The sequence below is a fragment of the Rhamphochromis sp. 'chilingali' genome, assembly GCF_963969265.1.
Source record: "Rhamphochromis sp. 'chilingali' genome assembly, chromosome: 1".
Classification (NCBI taxonomy): domain Eukaryota; kingdom Metazoa; phylum Chordata; class Actinopteri; order Cichliformes; family Cichlidae; genus Rhamphochromis; species Rhamphochromis sp. 'chilingali'.
In genome coordinates this window covers 4709648-4729213 of record NC_137929.1, presented here as the reverse complement: position 1 = coordinate 4729213, position 19566 = coordinate 4709648, and the positions used below count along the sequence as shown (strand labels likewise).

The window sequence follows — 19566 nt, the reverse complement described above, 5'->3', positions numbered from 1 at the left end:
TCTGGGTGATTCCTACTCCAGGGTCACTGTTAGGTATTTTAGTACCATGGGAGCATTTACTGGATATTGTTTTATAGTGACATTATACAGGAAAACTCTGTCATTCAATAAGGCCCCTTTGTTTTAGTTATTTTTCTCTTTGACCCAAGAATTGATGTGTGAGAATCACAGGCTGGTACAAGGTTGAAATACCACAGAGATCACTCCCTCAGCTACATTAGTTTCTTAATCTTTTAGGCGCCTGTTGAAGGCCAAATGGTTTGTTTCAGATTTCACTAATGTAAGAACTCTTCGTTTTGTGCCTTGAAAATATGTCGCTGAGATAATCACAATTGTAGCTGAACTAATAAACTACACAAAGGATGCTTCTTCACCCAAGGGCAGGAAGACGCTGCCTTATCTTGGTCTGTACTGGTTTAAACTGATAAATCTGCTGTCTCATGAATTTTACCCTCTATATAAACTGTTGTACTTGTGAATAAAGTTGAGTCACTTTGGGAAGACAATCTAAAGCAGTCTCTGTTTTCTTGTTCTCCCAAGCTGCTCCCGAGCTGCTCGTACTAACACGCTGAATGGCATGCTTGAATATTACTTGAGAATATATTTGACTGTGTTACAGACTAAGGGACATTCTCTGCTGATAGGTGAAGGTACATTCTCTGCTGATAGACGTCCACGCCTCGGAGGAAGCCGATCCACGGAGTAGGCCCTGGAAACAGTTTCCTTCAATTTTGGTGTCAGAAGTGGGATCCTGACGAAGGTAGGCACTCGTCTTTTATTTTATAAGACTGTGTTATGCCTTTCTCAGTGATCCACATAGAAACGGGATACGCTGACGAGGCCTTCTTCGGTGGCCCACATAGTAACAAGTGGGATACACTGAGGAGCCTTCTTTAGTGGCCCACATAGAAACACAGGAAGTTGCCTGTTGTTTTGTAAATAAAAGCAGAAAGGACACAGGAAGTTGCCTGCTGTCATAAACTAAGAAGTTGCTCACCAGCAGAAAGGACACAGGAAGTTGCCTGGGGTCATAAAACGAGAAGTTGCTCGTTAAAAAGTGAGAAGTTGCTCACTAAAAACATAAAATTGCTAGCAAAAAAATCAAGTAACCTCAGGTGTGCCACAGCAAAAATAAAAACTAACTTAAATCCTTCAAAGCGTCTAAACCCCTCTGGAAATCACTGACCATGGGTCAGAATAATTCAAAGACCTTAGACGGGTCCGATAAAAAATCAAAATTAACTGTAAAACCGAAAAAAAAAAATATATAAAATCACAAATAGCGGCTCAGTACGACTCCCACTTCCGGTTACGTTTAACCCACGCTCGCGAATCAATGAAGACTTCCATGATTACGTATCCAGAACATGCGGAAGTGCTTACGTGACTGATTTCGTCTCGAACTTAAGAACTATAACTTTAATGCATCCTAATGTATTTCCGGAGCCCTATCCCGAACGATTATCGCCAGAAAACAGGTCAGTAGAAATGTTAAATACTATTTGTGATAAGGAAAGTAGGCTGATTAAAAAGTCCTGTAAAAAATATATGATAGAATGTCGTGATGTGACCAATCGCATGCTACCGCTATGGAAAAAAGGACCCGAGCCAGACGTAAATGCTTTAAATCAAGCCAGTGTAGGCTCTAGTAAATCCACTGCAGAAAAAACTAGCCTTATATGCCCATCCGTTCAACCTACGGCTCCGCCGCCTTATGATGAAAAAACAGAATTAATAGCTGCTGCGGCGGCTGCACGTCACCAGCGCGTATATCCTGATATAACAGCAAAATCCCAAAGGAGTGAGGAAGGCACTGAAATGACACCTAAATCAGAAGAAGATGACTGGTTTAACCTAGATCAAAGACAGGAACGAGAATACACTGAACGAGAAAGAGAGTTACAGGAACATAAAAAGCAAACAAAACAGTTAATGACAGAGTGTGAGGAAATCATGAAAGATCCTTTAACTGAATGTACGGAAGCTGAACTGCAGCAAGCCGTTTCCGTCATAGATAATCATGTTCAGCGCCACACTAGAGTAGCGAATGGTTTGACTGTGCCAAAAGCAATAACTAACACCAGAAATTTAATAAGGAACTACTTAAAGCAGAAAAAAGAGGAAAAAACTCAAGAGGGCCCCCACAAAAACACCCGTTATAAAGAAAAGCAGGGATCACAATTTAATGACGTCAGCACCTCCCTCCCGTTCATGATAATAGGGGACATGTGTTGCATTCAACCCCCTAAAATTTCAGAGTTAGCAGCAACCATTAAAGAACTTCCCGATCCTCTACAAAATCCTACAGCCTTTGTTTCTGCATTACAGAGAAGTACCAGATACCACCACTTGGGTGGGCCTGACTATAGATATATATTATGTCAACGAATCCCAGGTGTGACTGAATCTCAGCTTATTGAAGAAGTAGAGGAACTAGACCCTAAAAATGACCAAGCAGCCAACACCACCTCGTTTTTGTGGATAAACGATGACAAAATCACAGCCTTTTTTCAAAATCTAAAGAAATTTCTGCTCACAATGTCTAGAGATAAAATTGATTTAAATGCAGTAACCATGTGTAAGCAAAAGCCAGATGAATCCATTCTAGTTTTTATGAAACGTTTCACACACTGCTGGACTAATGAGGCATGCATGCCTGAAGGAGGAAATGATCAGATTTTCATAACAACATTCTTAAACAATATTCATCCAGAATGTTCACAACTATTGAAGCTGACTGCCACTGATAATCTCTATGACATGAAAATAAAGAACTTTATCACACTTGTCAAAACAAAAGCTGGTGCAGATCTTTTCCCCAACAGCACGAAGGCTAAAACTGTTAAGATGATGTTGAATTTTGATGTTGAAGGCTCAGAGGAAAGTGAAAAAATGATGTATGCAGGGGCCCCGTCCCCTCAACAAGCGCAGCAGGGAGATTTCAGAAGGAGAGATAGGAGTGGAGACGTATGTTTTTATTGTGGAAAAATAGGACACTGGAGGAGGGAATGCAAATCAGCAGCACATAGGTCTCAACCACAAAACACAGGACCAGCTCCTGCCACTAGGCGTCAGCAGAGCTCTTACAGACAAGGTAACTGGCAACGCAGACAGGAATCACATCAAAATAATGGCCCCTTTGCACTTAGGCAGCAACCTTATAATCCACATTTTAATCCCCACCCATATGATAACGAAAGACTGGACCGACAATAGGGAGGCCCAGGTGAAGATGAGGGACAGTGTGAAGCACTACACACGATGCTACATTTGCAATTGTCCCGTAACACAGAAAGCTTGCCCATGTTAGATATAGAAATAGGTGAAAAGATTTATTCCTTTTTAGTTGACAGTGGAGCCACTAAAAGTTCACTGTCTGGAAAATTCTATAGTGGGCCTGTTTCCTCTGTGTGCATCAACACCATGGGAATAAACGGAACTCTAGTGCAATGCCCCAAAACTCATTCTCTAAAAACACGCTGGGGCCCAAAACCAGATGAAATTACATATCATCCATTCATAATTATTCCAAACTCGCCTGTGAATCTATTAGGCAGAGATTTAATGGCAAAAATGAACTTGTGTATTTCATTTAACACAAAGGGTGAAATGTTTGCAGATACTGATAACAGCTATGTTTTCTCTGCCCTATGCACCGACACCATGGAGAAGGAACAGCCTCTGTGTCAGCTGGACGCCTCAGCGGAGAATGAACTCAATATCCATCTGACTGGTACCCCACGTCACACTCTGTGTCAAAAACATGTGCAAACACCGTTACCAGGTAACCCCATGCCTGGAAGCCACATATTTGTTTCTCTCACACTGTTCAGCAACATGATAACTGCTCACACCAGTGAAGGCCGAACAGTGGTTTTGTCACATAACTCAGACATAGGCTATGACATTACTGCACCATGTCGACACATAGATCTAACCTACCCCATACACTGCACTATCTCTGCTGTCACATTGCCAGCTGAATATCAAAACATGACATTATGGTCAAGAGGTGAGAATGATGTAGGATTTATTGATTGTACACCTTATCATGCTCAGCTAAAAAACAAGCCGGTATATGTCAAGCAATATCCCATTTCCGCTGAAAAAGCCGCAGCCCTAGACATCATCATAGGAGATTTATTGACAGCTGGAGTAATAAAGCCCACAGTATCTCCATATAACACTCCTGTCAATCCTGTGCCAAAGCCTAACAAACCTGGCGTATGGCGTTTCACACAAGACTTAAGGCAAGTTAATGCAGTCATTATGCCTCTGCCACACATCGTCCCAGATGTTCCCAGCATACTGACATCTATTCCAGCAACAGCCACACATTTTACTGTGGCGGATTTGTGCTCCGCCTTTTTCTCAGTACCTGTGCATGAGGACACACAGCCGATATTTGCTTTTACACATAGAGATAAGCAGTACACATGGACTCGCTTATCCCAAGGCATGGTAGACAGCCCTGCGGCTTTCTCAATGGTGGTACGTGCTACGCTGGACGGCTTCATTCCTCCAGAGGGCTGTACTCTGATGCAGTATGTAGATGATCTCCTCCTCTGTGCTGAAAGTGAAAAACTATGTCAAACTGCCACACATATGCTACTCCAGCACCTCCAACAGACTGGCCACAAAGCATCAGCAAAGAAAATGCAGTACTGTCAGACTTCTGTTCAATATTTGGGATTTACACTGTCTCACGGACAACGTTCCATGACTACAGACAGGGTCAAAGCTGTGACCTCTGTCCCTAAGCCCACTACACAGAAGGAAATGCTGTCTTTCCTAGGCATGGTGAACTATTGCAGACAGTGGATACCAGACTGTTCTTTTCATGACCACATTCTGCGTGAATGCTGCAAAAAAGACAAGCCTCCTCGAATACTGTGGTCCACAGAAATGACTGCCTCTTTCAATGCATTAAAGGGAGCGCTGACCTCCGCCCCTTGTTTGGGTCTGCCTGACTACCACTTACCGTTCCACCTGTACGTCACAGAGAACTGCACAACCTGTGCAGGTGTATTGGCCCAAGAGCATGGCTGTGGCTACCGTCCAGTAGCCTTCTACTCAAAGGTGCTGCCAGCAGTAGTTCAGGGGATGCCGGCCTGCCTGAGAGCAGTAGCAGCTTGCTCTATCATGATAAGGGACTGCGAGAAGCTCACACTCTCACATGACACTATTCTACACACCAATCACCAGGTCACGACCATTCTAGCAAACATAACTACACAACATATGACCGCACAACGTCGCTCAGGTTATGAAGCTACACTGACTTCAACAGCAAATCTCACTATAAAAGCAAGCAGCACACCCAATTCGCCAGCACACTTACTCATTCGTATGCTATGTTCCTCTGACCGACAGGATGGTTCAGACGACCCTGACGATCATGATTGTATGACACGTATACAGGAATCCACAGCACCACGCCCAGACTTAGAGCAGACACCAATCCCAGACTCAGTCATTGTTTATGTGGACGGGTCCTGTTCAAAACCAAATGACAACTCATTTCTTTGTGGCTATTCGGTGGTGACATTGCCTGACATCATACTAGAGGCTCACTCATTACCATTTCACTCAGCACAAAAAGCAGAGCTCATGGCTTTAATACGCGCCTGTGAGTTACATGTGGATAAGCGGGTAACAATTTACACTGATAGCCGTTATGCATTCGGTGTGGTGCATGACTTTGGCACATTATGGAGACAAAGAGGATTCACATCTGCTGATGGAAAATCGATCGCTAATTCTGACCTTGTTCAAAGACTTTTGCAGGCTATACAGCTGCCATCGGCAATTGCAGTTGTTAAAACGAAGGGGCACAGCACGGCTGACACAGACGAAGCAGTGGGAAATGCTCTTGCAGACGTAACCGCGAAAGCAGCTGCTGCCTCACAGCAACCACCCAGAAAGGAAGTATTATCTTTGCCTTTACAGCTGCCACTTGTCACACTCCCAGACTATTTAGAAACAAATGTTGACCTAAAATTCATACAAGAGCAAGCCTCTGCCTTAGATTACACTTACTGGGAAAGTAATGATTGTACCTTAGATAACAGAGACGGCTTATACAAAAACCTTGAGGGTTTGATTGCCCTCCCATCTTCACTACTGCCAATCCTTGTCCGCCATTTTCACGGTGTGAGTCATGTCGGACAAAGAGGGGTAATAGGAGCAATAAAATCAAGATTTGTAATCGAGAAAACATCACACGCAGTAAAACGCATATTAGCAACCTGTCTAACATGTGCACGAACTAATGTAGGAAAACCAAAAGCAAAACATCAGCATTTACCACAACCAGATTTCCCATTTCATACATTACAAATTGATTTTACACACATGCCAGCACAAGGAAGCATCAAGTACTTATTGGTAATAGTAGACCAATTTAGTAAATGGGTAGAAGCTTATCCAACATCAAAAGAAACTGCAGAAGTAGTCTGTCAAAAGTTGTGCAATGAAATAATACCCAGATTTGGAATACCTCACCAGATTAACAGTGATAGAGGGCCTTCATTCACATCAGAAGTAATTCAAAAGTGTGCTAAAACTCTAGCAATAGACTGGAAATATCATGTGCCATACCATCCTCAGAGTTCAGGAGTTGTAGAAAGAATGAATAGGACCATAAAGAATCGCCTGACTAAAGCAATGATAGAAACAGGAATGACCTGGATCAAACTACTTCCTCAAATCCTCTGCGAGATTAGAATGACTCCATCCGCAGCAACCAAATTATCTCCATTTGAAATATTCATGGGAAGACCGTTTCCAACACCATGGTCAGCCTCCAGGGGGGCACCGCTATTGGAAGGGGACATAGACACTGCATTGTCTGACTATGTTCATAACCTGGTAGAAACACTGAATAATAACTATCAGAAAGTTTGTCTCTCTAAGCCTCTCCCTTCCATAGATCCAACCCATCCGTGGAAAGCAGGAGATGCGGTGTTGGTAAAGTCGCTAAAACCAAGGGCACTCGGGGAGGCCGCGTGTTCCAGCCCCCAGACTGTACTTCCAGTGACGAGAACCAGCATCCTAACAGACGGACAACCTCAGTGGATTCATGCCAGCAGGGTTAAGACCAGCCCCACAAACCACCTAAGGCGTCGGATCAAGTAGATGACGACTCAGGCGAGCCAACGCCCGGATCCAATACACCTACACACACACAATCACTGATTAACACACAATGCCTGAAAGAGCCAAGACTCAGAAAGCCCTTTGATCCCCCGCCTGAACAACAACAAGGTACTCGAACCTCCAGCAGGAACAGAAAGCCTAGAGTACCACACAATGTCTAACCTGATAAAGATAGACTCGTTTCATCCTGATAATGGAGAAAATGAAATGCCCATTGTCATCACACGACGCTTATACGGGGTCTCTCGAACCTGGGACCAGGCCAGGAGACGACTAAAGAACTGTCTTTTTTTATATATTTAGGTTATTAATCATATCTACTGCATTAACCTTAGGATTTTTATTTACTATTTCGTATTGTAAACTGCAACCCTGTTCACATTTCTGGAAGCCACATTTTCAATGATAACCAATATAGCTACCAGTACAGCTACTTGAATGTATTTGCAATTAGCACAAATTGATCCTGAGGATATGCCAGATGTTACCAATGACGTTCCTGATGTGTATATTGAACATTAGGTTGTGAACTATTACATTTTATGATTTGCTTTTTATATTATGTTATTACATTTGTGATTTTTCCTTTCTATTTGAGTTATTATTTTAAAAAAATAATAATAAAAAAAAGAGTGGAACTGTTAGGTATTTTAGTACCATGGGAGCATTTACTGGATATTGTTTTATAGTGACATTATGCAGGAAAACTCTGTCATTCAATAAGGCCCCTTTGTTTTAGTTATTTTTCTCTTTGACCCAAGAATTGATGTGTGAGAATCACAGGCTGGTACAAGGTTGAAATACCACAGAGATCACTCCCTCAGCTACATTAGTTTCTTAATCTTTTAGGAGACGCCTGTTGTAGGCCAAATGGTTTGTTTCAGATTTCACTAATGTAAGAACTCTTTGTTTTGTGCCTTGAAAATATGTCGCTGAGATAATCACAATTGTAGCTGAACTAATGTTAAGGTTCAAAATATCAGGGGTGGAGACAAGAGAAAGACCACAATAACAACACTGGTCCGGTCGGGTTGAGTCAAACGATGATTTTAATGATCACACACGTGGGAGATGGACACTGATGCAGACAGCCTCAGATCTCAAAATGGTGGAGCATTGCTCAAACTTTTATAGCCTCTGGTGCCTCCACCTTATCATAAAAAGCCTAAACATTCACATGCTTTGTATGTATGTTCTGTTCTCTTCTAATCAGACAAATAAGGCAATGACTTTCTGCAAACAGTATTTCTTATAACTCAGCAGTATAATGCATCAAAAAACAATATCATTCATTCACAATAAGTCAACAGTTTAATATAATGCACATCAGTTTAACTAATGCAATAGTTATCAGCTTCTTCTAATTCAGGAGAATAATGCAAACTAAAACTACATAATAATTCACAATCTTTAATTAGGGGTATAACATGGCATAAAATAATATTATAATCTAACATAAACTACACAAAGGATGCTTCTTCACCCAAGGGCAGGAAGACGCTCCCTTATCTTGGTCTGTACTGGTTTAAACTGATAATCTGCTGTCTCATGAATTTTACCCTCTATATAAACTGTTGTACTTGTGAATAAAGTTGAGTCAATTTGGGAAGACAACCTGAAGCAGTCTCTGTTTTCTTGTTCTCCCAAGCTGCTCCCGAGCTCGTACTAACACGCTGAATGGCATGCTTGAATATTACCTGAGAATATATTTGACTGTGTTACAGACTAAGGGACATTCTCTGCTGATAGGTGAAGGTACATTCTCTGCTGATAGACGTCCACGCCTCGAAGGAAGTCGATCCACGGATTAGGCCCTGGAAACCGTTTCCTTCAGTATCAGTCCTGGATCAATAACACTGGATGGATGCGTTCAGCATGGAGCCCCTGAGCTGTGTTACAGACAAACATGGAAACTGACAGGTCTGTGTCATTCACAGTCTGTAACACTTCTAAACAACAGAGGCTGACCCAAGTGCCTCAGAGCCAGGCACGCTCACATCACAGCTCTCTAAATAAGCCAGTTTCAAAATAAGAGCTGAAAGCTGTGTTTGCTTGTGTTAGCTTATTATTGTGGAGACTAACATTCAGTGATCATGTGTTCAGACTCATAATGATTACTCTCAGAAATCCTGATCTTTGTATTTACTGTGTGTTGGATCAATAACTGAGATTCATGGTATCACACAGCTGTGCTGCTGCTGATGTCAGCACATCTGGAACAATACGAGGTATCTGCTACCAGACTGAGCAGGACGTGAGACCTGTGGACTGTTTAAAGCTGTCCCTCCACAGCTCACTCAGACCTGATCCACACCTCAGTGATATTCTCTGACTTCCTCAGTAGAGACAGAAACCATTCAGATCTGGGACCATCAGCTGACTGATGATGTCACACAGACTGTGTTTTTCAGGAACAGTGATTCTGATGTGAGCCTGCTAGCTGACAGCAGACCTGATGAAAGCACATGTTCACATCTGTGAGGACAGACTGGACTCTTTGACTGCACCTTGGTTCTCCTCAGAGGTCTGTACAGGAGCATGTCCACCCCCACTGAAGATCTCAGTCACTGTGAAACATAGAAAGCTGCTTGTGTGGCCTCTGCCTCACATGTAGATACAGCTACAGGTTTCTCTGTCAGTCAGACTGAAACAGTGTCCTGATGCTGCATCATTCAGCTCTGTGCCCCAGTCAGCATCACTGGGAGCTACCAGTGTTTCTGCCCTTTTCCTGTAACACTACACTCAGCACAGGCTCAGCTGGTATCCAGTGTTGGACTTTGGCTTCAGCTGCTGTGATAGATCCTCTAACATAGATCAGCTCTGCTACATGTTGTTAGATAAGTGCAGCTGCTGTCATGTCCTGATGTTTCTCTGGCTCAGCAGCTTCTCCATCAGAGGTTCACATGGAGCTGATCCAGTATCTCCAGTAACTGTGTTCTGTGCCTCACTGGTTCATCCTTCTGTCTGTGTGACGTCAGTCAGATGTTGAAGTTAAACTCTGTAATCTTCACTGTGTCACAGAGTTCAGTGAGTCCCGTTATTCACAGTATCAATCAGATCATCAGAGAACAGCTGATCAGCAATCAGTGGTGCCAACAGCGCCTCCTGTGGTGAGAGGATGCAATAATGCAATGTAGCATTTTTCCACTCAACACTTGCAGTCATGGAAACTGTCTGTTGGATCTGTGTGACGTTGCTTTCTTGGTTAGAGTTCCTCACAAATGTCCAGATGATTCTTCTAATGAGGCGTCGACCATGTTTGCAGCTCTTTGGAAGAAAACGTCGCCCTTTGCCATCCTTACTTTTCTTTGACTTCTTCAAATGCAGCTGAACTCCAGCTGGTATTTTCTTGGACTTTGCAGCTGTTTCTGGTCATCAGTTCATTCCTGCAAACCTCTGAAGCTGAACAACAATGATGCTGCATTGCTGGCTGATCCCAAAAGGTTGATTCTGTTCATCTGGACGTTTTCAGAAACGTTTGCTCACTGATCAGGTGACTTCTTCAGTCTCAGCTGACTGCAGCTTTACAACTTTACAAACAGCACATTTGCACAATGACTGAAAGCAGCAGCACCTGATATATATGATACTAATATAATACATATACATATATAATCCATACTAATGATGAAGGAACTGAGCTCACAGTCCATTGTTCATTCAGTGAACTACTCAGTTTATTTTGGGCCTCAGAAATGCTCACTCTGTTTGTACATCACTGTCAGCAATAGACTCATTCTGCTGTGTGGACAGGAACACATGTGACATCACTTCCTGTTTGTTTGTGACTGAAGAGGAAGAAGTTTACAAGGAATCATTTAGAAGAGTTTCAAACATCAACTGATTGAATCCATGAATCTGAAAACGTGTTTGTGAGTGAAAGAGACAGACATGTACAGACTGAACTATCTGTTCAACAGTCAGAGTGTTTCTGTAACAGGAGACACTCTTTACACTCCACTCAGCACAGGGACACTGAAGCACCACGAGACAAGAACAGAAACCCAGGATAAAGAGTTTGAGTGAATGTGGTGTTGAAGGTGTGGAGGTGGATCAGAGTGTCAGAGGAGACTCTGTAGAAGGACAGAGTGCCAGCAGGACAGTCCACATACACTGCTGCTCTGTTAGAGACAGAGGAGGAGGAGGAGGAGGAGGAGGAGGAGATGGATGTTCCTATGCTATTGTGCCAGACAGTAAAGGGATCATCATCATCGTCTTCATCACACTCCAGACTCCAGGACTGATCATTCCATCCAAACCAACAGTCATAACTGACTCCTTTCCTTCTGATGCTTCTGTAACTCACTGATATACAAACGTTTCCTCTCCACTCGACCTCCCAGTAACAGCGACCAGTCAGACCATTTCTACACAGCAGCTGATAAACATCAAATCTGTCTGGATGATCAGGATATGACTGAACCTCCTCCACTTGTGTCACCTTCCTGTTGTTGTCAGACAGTTGGAGCTTTGTGTTCACTGTGTTTGTGTCGATTGTGAGTTGACAGGAATCTGATGGAGAGAACAAACACAATCCAGCTGCAGTTATTGATCCATCATCTGTTCATTGATTGACACTTTGATGATGACTCCTGACATGATGAAGATGGTTGAATGTGTGCTGCTTTGTTTTCATGAATCCCATTAAAAACACACTTACACTTCCTCAGACCTGGTGTCAACCATCGGACTCCAGCAGGCTCCACCCTGAAAGGAGGAGGGGGGTCAGAGCAGCACAGTCAGCATGCACACATGGACATTACATGGCTCTCACACACACACTGTTACACACTGAGCTCAAAGCTCGGCTCCACTGTTTTATTCAAAGAAATCTACATTTATTTATCAGCACATTTAAAAACAGCTTGAGCCAAAGTGCTGCACAGAGTAGAGAGAAAATAGGAAACATACACAGTAATGACTATAAAGACTGGTCAGGATTGAAAGCTACAGAGTACAAATGTGTTTCCAACCGGCTTTTAAAAATGTCCAGTGTTGGTGACGACCTGATGTGAAGGGCGACTGTTCCAGAGTTTGGCTGCAGCCATCGATAAAGCTCACCTCTGTTTTTACGTCTAGTTCTGGTCAGAAGCTGCTTATCTGCAGACCTGAGGGCTCCACTTGGATTATTTTGTTAAAGAGAGATAAGATGGAGCCAATCCATTCACAGATTTAAAGACAACCAGATCTGGAAGTGGATTCTACCACGTACTGGTAACCAGTGGAAAAAGCTGCTGATGGGTCGTCTAGCACAGACCCACCGCTGGAACCAGACAATTGATGAGGGAGAGAACTGTGACAGCGCCGTTCCTTCACTTGACCTCAGTCGCTCTCGTCTGCTCCCTCGTAACACTGCTCTTTATTGAGCTTACATGAATATGCACAAGTTCATTATGACGTCTTACACAGGTATGAACAAAGAGTACCAGTCTGTGCATAGAGTGTGTGTGTGTGTGTGTGTGTGTGTGTGTGTGTGTGTGTGTGTGTGTGTGTGTGTGTGTGTGTGTGTGTGTGTTCCAGATGTGACCCTGTGACCCCAAAGCTGGTGCTAAGAGTCCAGCGGTCCCCCTAACAAAGGGCTCTTATACTTAACCAGACACAGAGTAGGTGTCCTCCTACACCATAAATCAGTAAGAGAGGGTACGACCTCTCTCATGGCCCCAAGTGGTGTGTGCATGCCAGAGCACTCTGGAAGGCACACAGAGTCTTCACAGACTACTAAGGATCGAACCTCTATCATTATGCAATCGATTATAAAACTCATATATGAGTAAATATTTCTAAGCAAACCTTACAGCTGGTTTTAAAAGCAGAATTTATTTGTTTCTCAAATGAGAAAGAGCTATCGAGAAACACTCCTAAATCTTTAGTTCTGAACTTTTCCAGTGGGCCAAGGTCAACATCATCTGCTAATTAAGAAGCAGATGATGTTGATATAATGTAAGGGAAAAGAATTAGCATTATTAGATAATGCTAATTCTTTTCCCTTACATTACAACAATGTGAGGAGTTAATGCTAAGTATACTGCCATTAGTAGCTAATAATATTACTGTTTTCCCTTTCTTTATACAACTTGAGCAGCTATTGCTAAGTAGGCCACTTTTCTCTGCTAAGGATTTGTGTGACCATGATGGAAACTCTGATAAGCTAATGCTGCTAAGCTAATGCTGTTTATGGGCCCTGTTAGAATCGATATTTCATTCTCATTCTGTTGTTTGAGAACAATAACAGAAAAATGTGCACTTGAGAACAAATTTATTGTGAATTCAGCTGTGAATGTACAGTTTGTCATTATTTAAGCTTCCATTTCCAAATGTTAGCTGACACTTTATTAGGTACACTGGTATCTATATCAGGTACACCTGTGACCTAGATGTTCCTGCAAACAGACTCCTTGGAGACCCCCACATAAATATCCATGAACTATCCAGCTAGACTAGTGTGTCTGTCCCTGAAAATATTCCTGCATGTGTGATTGTTCATGTGTCATCTGCAGGAAACAAACAGGAAGTGAGTGAAAGACACAGGAAATGTTTCCAGCTCTTTCTCCTCTATCAGATTTTCTCTCCATACCTGAGAGTGTCCAGTCTCCAGCCTGGATCCTTCAGTCCAGCCGACAGCAGCTTCATTCCTGAGTCACCTGGATGATTGTAGCTCAGGTCCAGCTCTCTCAGATGGGAGGGGTTGGAGCTCAGAGCTGAGACCAGAGAAGTACAGCCTTCCTCTGTGATCAGACAGCCTGACAGACTGCAGACACACAAAACAACAATCCGTCTGTCAACAGTTGTTTTCTATTTGTCACAATAACATCTATCCATTTACATCCATTCAATGTAACTTTATTTATAAGTGACAATACCCAACAGACAACAACAGTCATCTGAAGCTGTTTAACAGTGTAAGGTAACCGCCTCCACTGTGAGCAGCACTTGGTGATGGTGGGAAGAAGAACTCCCTTTGACACAAAGATCCTCCCAGTGAAAACAGGCTCCAGGAGGAGCATCTACCATGACTGGTTGCAGGGTGAGGGGAAAGAGAAGAGATGAGCTCAGAGAGACAAGAACAAAACAGAGAGACAAAAGTTAAGGACATGCAGTAGTGACCAGTGTTGGGAAGGTTACTTTTAAAATGTATTCCATTACAGAATACAGAATACATGCCCCAAAATGTATTCTGTAACGTATTCCGTTACGTTACTCAATGACAGTAACGTATTCTGAATACTTTGGATTACTTAATATATTATCATGCTTTTTACAACAACGTGAATGTACTATTGCTGTGTGATTTATTACTATTACTGAAGGTCCGCGACTCCGAACTGTAGTAAAGGGACCTCTGACTAATACGGCGGGGTCCCTGTCGGCTCGTAGCCGAAAAATAGCTTTACTTTGTTGTGTGGGTCAACTTTTCTTGCGAGAGACAGAGAGAGGCGTTGAAAGACTGCTCCAACGGAACTTATTGTTTCGGAGGAAAACACGAACACGGTGTACAGTCGAGACTTAATAGCTTACTCGTCGGGCACTCCTCTTGGCTGAAGTGCTTATTATTGTGTGGATGCCTTAATAGGCATCCACACTATTGAGATCCTGTTTCTCTTTCTTCTTTATTATTATTCCGGGTGTTTCCGTACACTTTTTGCCGTGGATCTACTTCCACAATTTTTGTGCTATTTTCACCGTTCAAACTCTAAACTGTTCTGCTCTTTCTGCTAATGCCGGCTATGACTTTTGGTGTTTATTACTATTATACTTTTTAAAATATTACACTTTTTTCCTTTAATTTGTCCCATTGAAATGAATGGGAAACTTCCACAATTCTGCTGAAACTTTCTTGTCTTTGAAACTTAACTACTTCCTCATACTTTCACCTAGAAACTCCATTCAAACTTTAAAATGTTCTCAAATGATTTGGCTATTCCTGTATGATTCAGCTTTTTCAGATCTTCTACCGTTTTAATCTTATCCCTCTTTGAGTTTTCAGTTGCAAAATTGTGATTTTTCAGAAAATACATGCGTTGCTATGGTTGCTATGCAATTAACTCAGAGGGGACAGTGAAACTGTTTGAATTTTCTCTTCATGTCCAAACAACTTCTTGCTACTCGCTCAATTTCCACTCAAGCCCCACAAATTATACATCAAAACGTAGGTATTTTTGCTGGCTTTCAGAAAACGTCCCTATCATTGTTGTGGGACTCATAGATATTTTGCAAATCTCCTCAGAGTAACACAAAGTCAGAAAACTCTCCATATAAACTCAATGGAGAGTTTGTTCAAAATCACCGCTTGATTTCTCTAATGAGAGGCATTTTCAAATTGTCATATCTCCTTAACGAAGCAAAGTTAAGACATGAGGCTTGTCCCCGTATATGTTCAGACACTCCTGACGCTCACAATTCAAGAATTTCTTTCTCACCTATTACCGTTCTGAAATGAGTTGGACTTGTCTGAGGGTAGGAAATTTGTCCCTCGCTCAGATTTCATCAGATTTCAAACTCTGGAAATGAACCACTTTTTTCTCTCGTCATATCTTTTTGATGGATTTCCACCGAGCCCTGAAAATTTCCATGGCTGTTCACCAAAGCCTGCTGTTTCTTACGGTGAAAGAATGATTTTGATGCTCCATATAGATTTAGAGTTACCAAAGGTTGTTTGAGCGCAAGTCAAGATAGTTTCTGCTTCGCCTCTACTCAGTTACAGTGTATTACAAGTCATATATCTTTAATAATTTATGTTTTATCTCTGAATTATGAAGACTTGAAGATTCCCCCATCTCTTCTGAATAAAACGATGCCTGAATGACCGTTCTAGCCTCTACGGTTAGGAAATTATGGCCATTTGTTCGAGTGGAATCCTGAATGTCAGAAATACACTGAAGAAAACTCACACCTCTCTCTGTCTCTGTGTGTGTAAGGGCTGACTACAGCAGGTGCAGCTAATTTAACTGACCTACATATACTAAGCCCAGACTCTCCACAGCTCCTGTTCCCTTTACTGTCTGTGTATGTGTGTCTGTGTATCAGTATTTCTCCTATGTTTAAGTATTACTCCTCAATCATAGTATTTCTGCTAAAACAAAGTACTTCTGCTACATCTTAGTACTTCTGCTAAATCATAGTATTTTTGCTAAATCATAGTATTTTTGCAAAATCATGGTATTTGTGCAAAATCATGGTTTTGAGGCCAAATCATAATATTTCTGTTATTTTATAATATATGTGCTGAATATATTATATGTGCCAAATCATAGTATTTGTACTAAATCATAGTACTTGTGCCAAATCATAGTATTTGTTGCACATCATAGTATTGGAACCAAAACATAGTATTTGTCCCAAAGCATCGTATTTGTATGGAGTAATAGTATTTCTTCTAAATCATAGTATTTCAATCAAATCTCAGTAGTTGTGTTAAAATGCAGTATTATTGCCAAATCATAGTATTTGTACCCAATCATAGTATTTTTGCCAAATCGTGGTATTTGTGCCCAATTAATAATTCTGTTATGTTATAGTATTACTACTAAGTCGTAGAATATCTGTTATGTTATAGTGTATCTGCGAAATATAGTATGTGTGCCAAATCATAGTATTTATACCAAATCACAGTATCTGTGCTAAAACATAGTATTTCTGCCATATTGTGGTATTTGTGCAAGAACATTGAACTGTTATGTTATAGTATTACTACTAAGTCATAGTATTTCTGCCAAATCATAGTATTTGTGCCAAAGCATCGTATTTGTATGGAGTCATAGTATTTCTTCTAAATCATAGTATTTCAATCAAATCTCGGTAGTTGTTGTTAAAACGCAGTATTATTGCCAAATCATAGTATTTGTACCCATTCATAGTATTTCTGCTAAATCATAGCATTTGTGCCAAATCATGGTATTTGTGCAAAAACATAGTATGTCTGCAAAACCATAGTTTATCCCTTATGTTATAGTATTACTACTAAGGCATAGTATTTATGCCAAATCATAGTATTTATGCCAAATTACAGTATTTCTGCTAAAACGCAGAAATACTACCTTTTAGCAGGAATTTCTACCAAAAGATAGTACTTCTGCTAAATCAGAGTATTTCTGCCAAATCAGAGTATTTCTGCCAAATCATAGTATTTGTACTAAATCATAGTACTTGTGCCAAATCATATTATTTGTTGCACATCATAGTATTGGAACCAAAACATAGTATTTGTGCCAAAGCATCGTATTTGTATGGAGTAATAGTATTTCTTCTAAATCATAGTATTTCAATCAAATCTCAGTAGTTGTGTTAAAATGCAGTATTATTGCCAAATCATAGTAGTTGTACCCAATCATAGTATTTTTGCCAAATCATAGTAGTTGTACCCAATCATAGTATTTTTGCCAAATCGTGGTATTTGTGCCCAATTAATAATTCTGTTATGTTATAGTATTACTACTAAGTCGTAGAATATCTGTTATGTTATAGTGTATCTGCGGAATATAGTATTTGTGCCAAATCGTAGTATTTATACCAAATCACAGTATTTGTGCTAAAACATAGTATTTCTGCCATATTGTGGCATTTGTGCAAGAACATTGAACTGTTATGTTATAGTATTACTACTAAGTCATAGTATTTCTGCGTTGTTATAGTATTTGTGCTAAAACGTAGTATCTCTGCCAAGTCATAGAATTACTGCAATTTCATAGTTTTTTTTAGGAAATCTGTTATGTTATAGTATTACTACTAAGTCATAGTATTTCTGCCAAATCATAGTATTTGTGCCAAAGCATCGTATTTGTATGGAGTCATAGTATTTCAATCAAATCTCAGTAGTTGTTGTTAAAACGCAGTATTATTGCCAAATCATAGTATTTGTACCCATTCATAGTATTTCTGCTAAATCATAGCATTTGTTCCAAATCATGGTATTTGTGCAGAAAACTTGGTTTGTCTGCAAAACCATAGTATATCTCTTATGTTATAGTATTACTACTAAGTCATAGTATTTCTGCTAAATCATAGTATTTGTGTGAATTTGTATACTGTAATATCACTGTAGTATGTAGTGGCTAAGTAGGGGGTGTTTACAGTGTAAATAGGTCATCTCTTGTGTCGGAGTGCCCTCTTGTGGCGCCTTTTGGGTAGTGCCTTAGTAAACGTGAACCCTGTAAGAAGTGGTATCAGACTGATTTGTAGTGGAGGAATTTGTTGCCAGTTTTCTTAATCATAGAAACCACACCATATCACCTCTCCACATCCTCCTACTGTATGCCATGCCTCCCTGTACCATCCATCTGACCGCCAATAAACTCCACCTGTGGTAATCTAATCCCTGGATGTCAGCCTCTCCTTCTGACCGAGGATAGTTACTATTGCAGCACCACCCAGCATTAAACTGACGTACACCATTCTGTACAATAGTATTTGTGCTAAAAAGTAGTATTTCTGCCAAATCATAGTATTACTGCTATTTCATACTATTTAAGCGAAATTACAGTGTTTCTGCAAAAACATGTTTGAGGGGTGGAAATCTGTCCTCCTCTCATTTTTCAAACTCCGAAAATTAAGCCATTTCTTCTCTCGTCATGTCTCCGCGACGGAGATACAAAGAGCTATGTAAATCGCAGTCAAAGTACACCAAAGTCCGCTGATTCACCCAGTGCGAGAATTATGCTTCTATCCCACCTAGTTTTTGAGTACAAATTTATACACTATCACAGACCGGTAATTCATATTGATAATTTATTACAATTCTGCAAAGTTTTATGATTTTAGCAGCTTTTCTAATATGGACCTCAGATTCTTGTTAACAGTCTATGGCAGAAATACATACAAGTACACAGCCTGATGAAGCAGACAGAAGCAGTACCTCTGATTGGTTCAGCATTTTCACCTCTTATCAGCACAAATCTCAGCCTCTTCTGCTGTTTTCATTAGAATTGTAAGCTTTTCCACCTTTTTTCAGTTACGTGAGAACCAGTTTGGCTCAATGAGTAGCTGAAAAATATCAGCCTCTTCTGCTGTTTTAGCAGGATTTCAGAGTTCAGCTTTTTCACTTGTTTTAAGCAAAAATTTCAGTTTCTTTACCTCATTTCACAACAAAGTTCTTCCTCTTCACCTCTTTTCTGCTAATTTGAGCTTCTGCTCCACAGTGCACATTGTCCCTCTCATCATATCTTTGCTTGTGACCAGAACTCATTTGGCTCAGAGGGTAGGGCATCTGCCGTGAGACCCGGTGGCAGAGGTTTGAATCCTACCTGTGACAGTTGCTACACATGTTCCCTGCTTGCATGCGCTCTGCTTTCTTGTGTGTCACTGCTCTCCAGTGTGTCATTACACATACAGCCATCTTCAGCAAGCACTTCTGCTTCTACACCTCTTTTCAGCTCATCTTTTTGCTTCTTTGCCTCTTTTCAGCAGAAATTCTTC

General features: G+C 41.1%; 1 protein-coding gene and 1 long non-coding RNA gene across 2 annotated transcripts in view; one reads left to right on the top strand and one right to left on the bottom strand.

Annotated features, from left to right (window-relative positions):
- The first annotated feature begins 769 nt into the window (after positions 1–769).
- Positions 770–6470, top strand: LOC308399346. The gene is made up of 3 exons (XR_013972137.1): positions 770–1478; positions 3673–3784; positions 5778–6470. It is a non-coding gene; the product is annotated as an uncharacterized lncRNA (long non-coding RNA).
- A 3849-nt stretch (positions 6471–10319) lies between these two features.
- The window catches only part of LOC308402511 (NACHT, LRR and PYD domains-containing protein 12-like), a 71638-nt gene continuing 62391 nt past the window's right edge, over positions 10320–19566 (bottom strand). The window contains exons 11-13 of the mRNA XM_080891413.1: positions 13733–13906; positions 11819–11865; positions 10320–11670 (exon numbers count right to left, since the gene is read on the bottom strand). Coding sequence (XP_080747539.1) covers positions 11120–11670; positions 11819–11865; positions 13733–13906 — 772 coding nt within the window. The 3' untranslated portion in view covers positions 10320–11119. The remainder of the gene's footprint in view (positions 11671–11818; positions 11866–13732; positions 13907–19566) is intronic.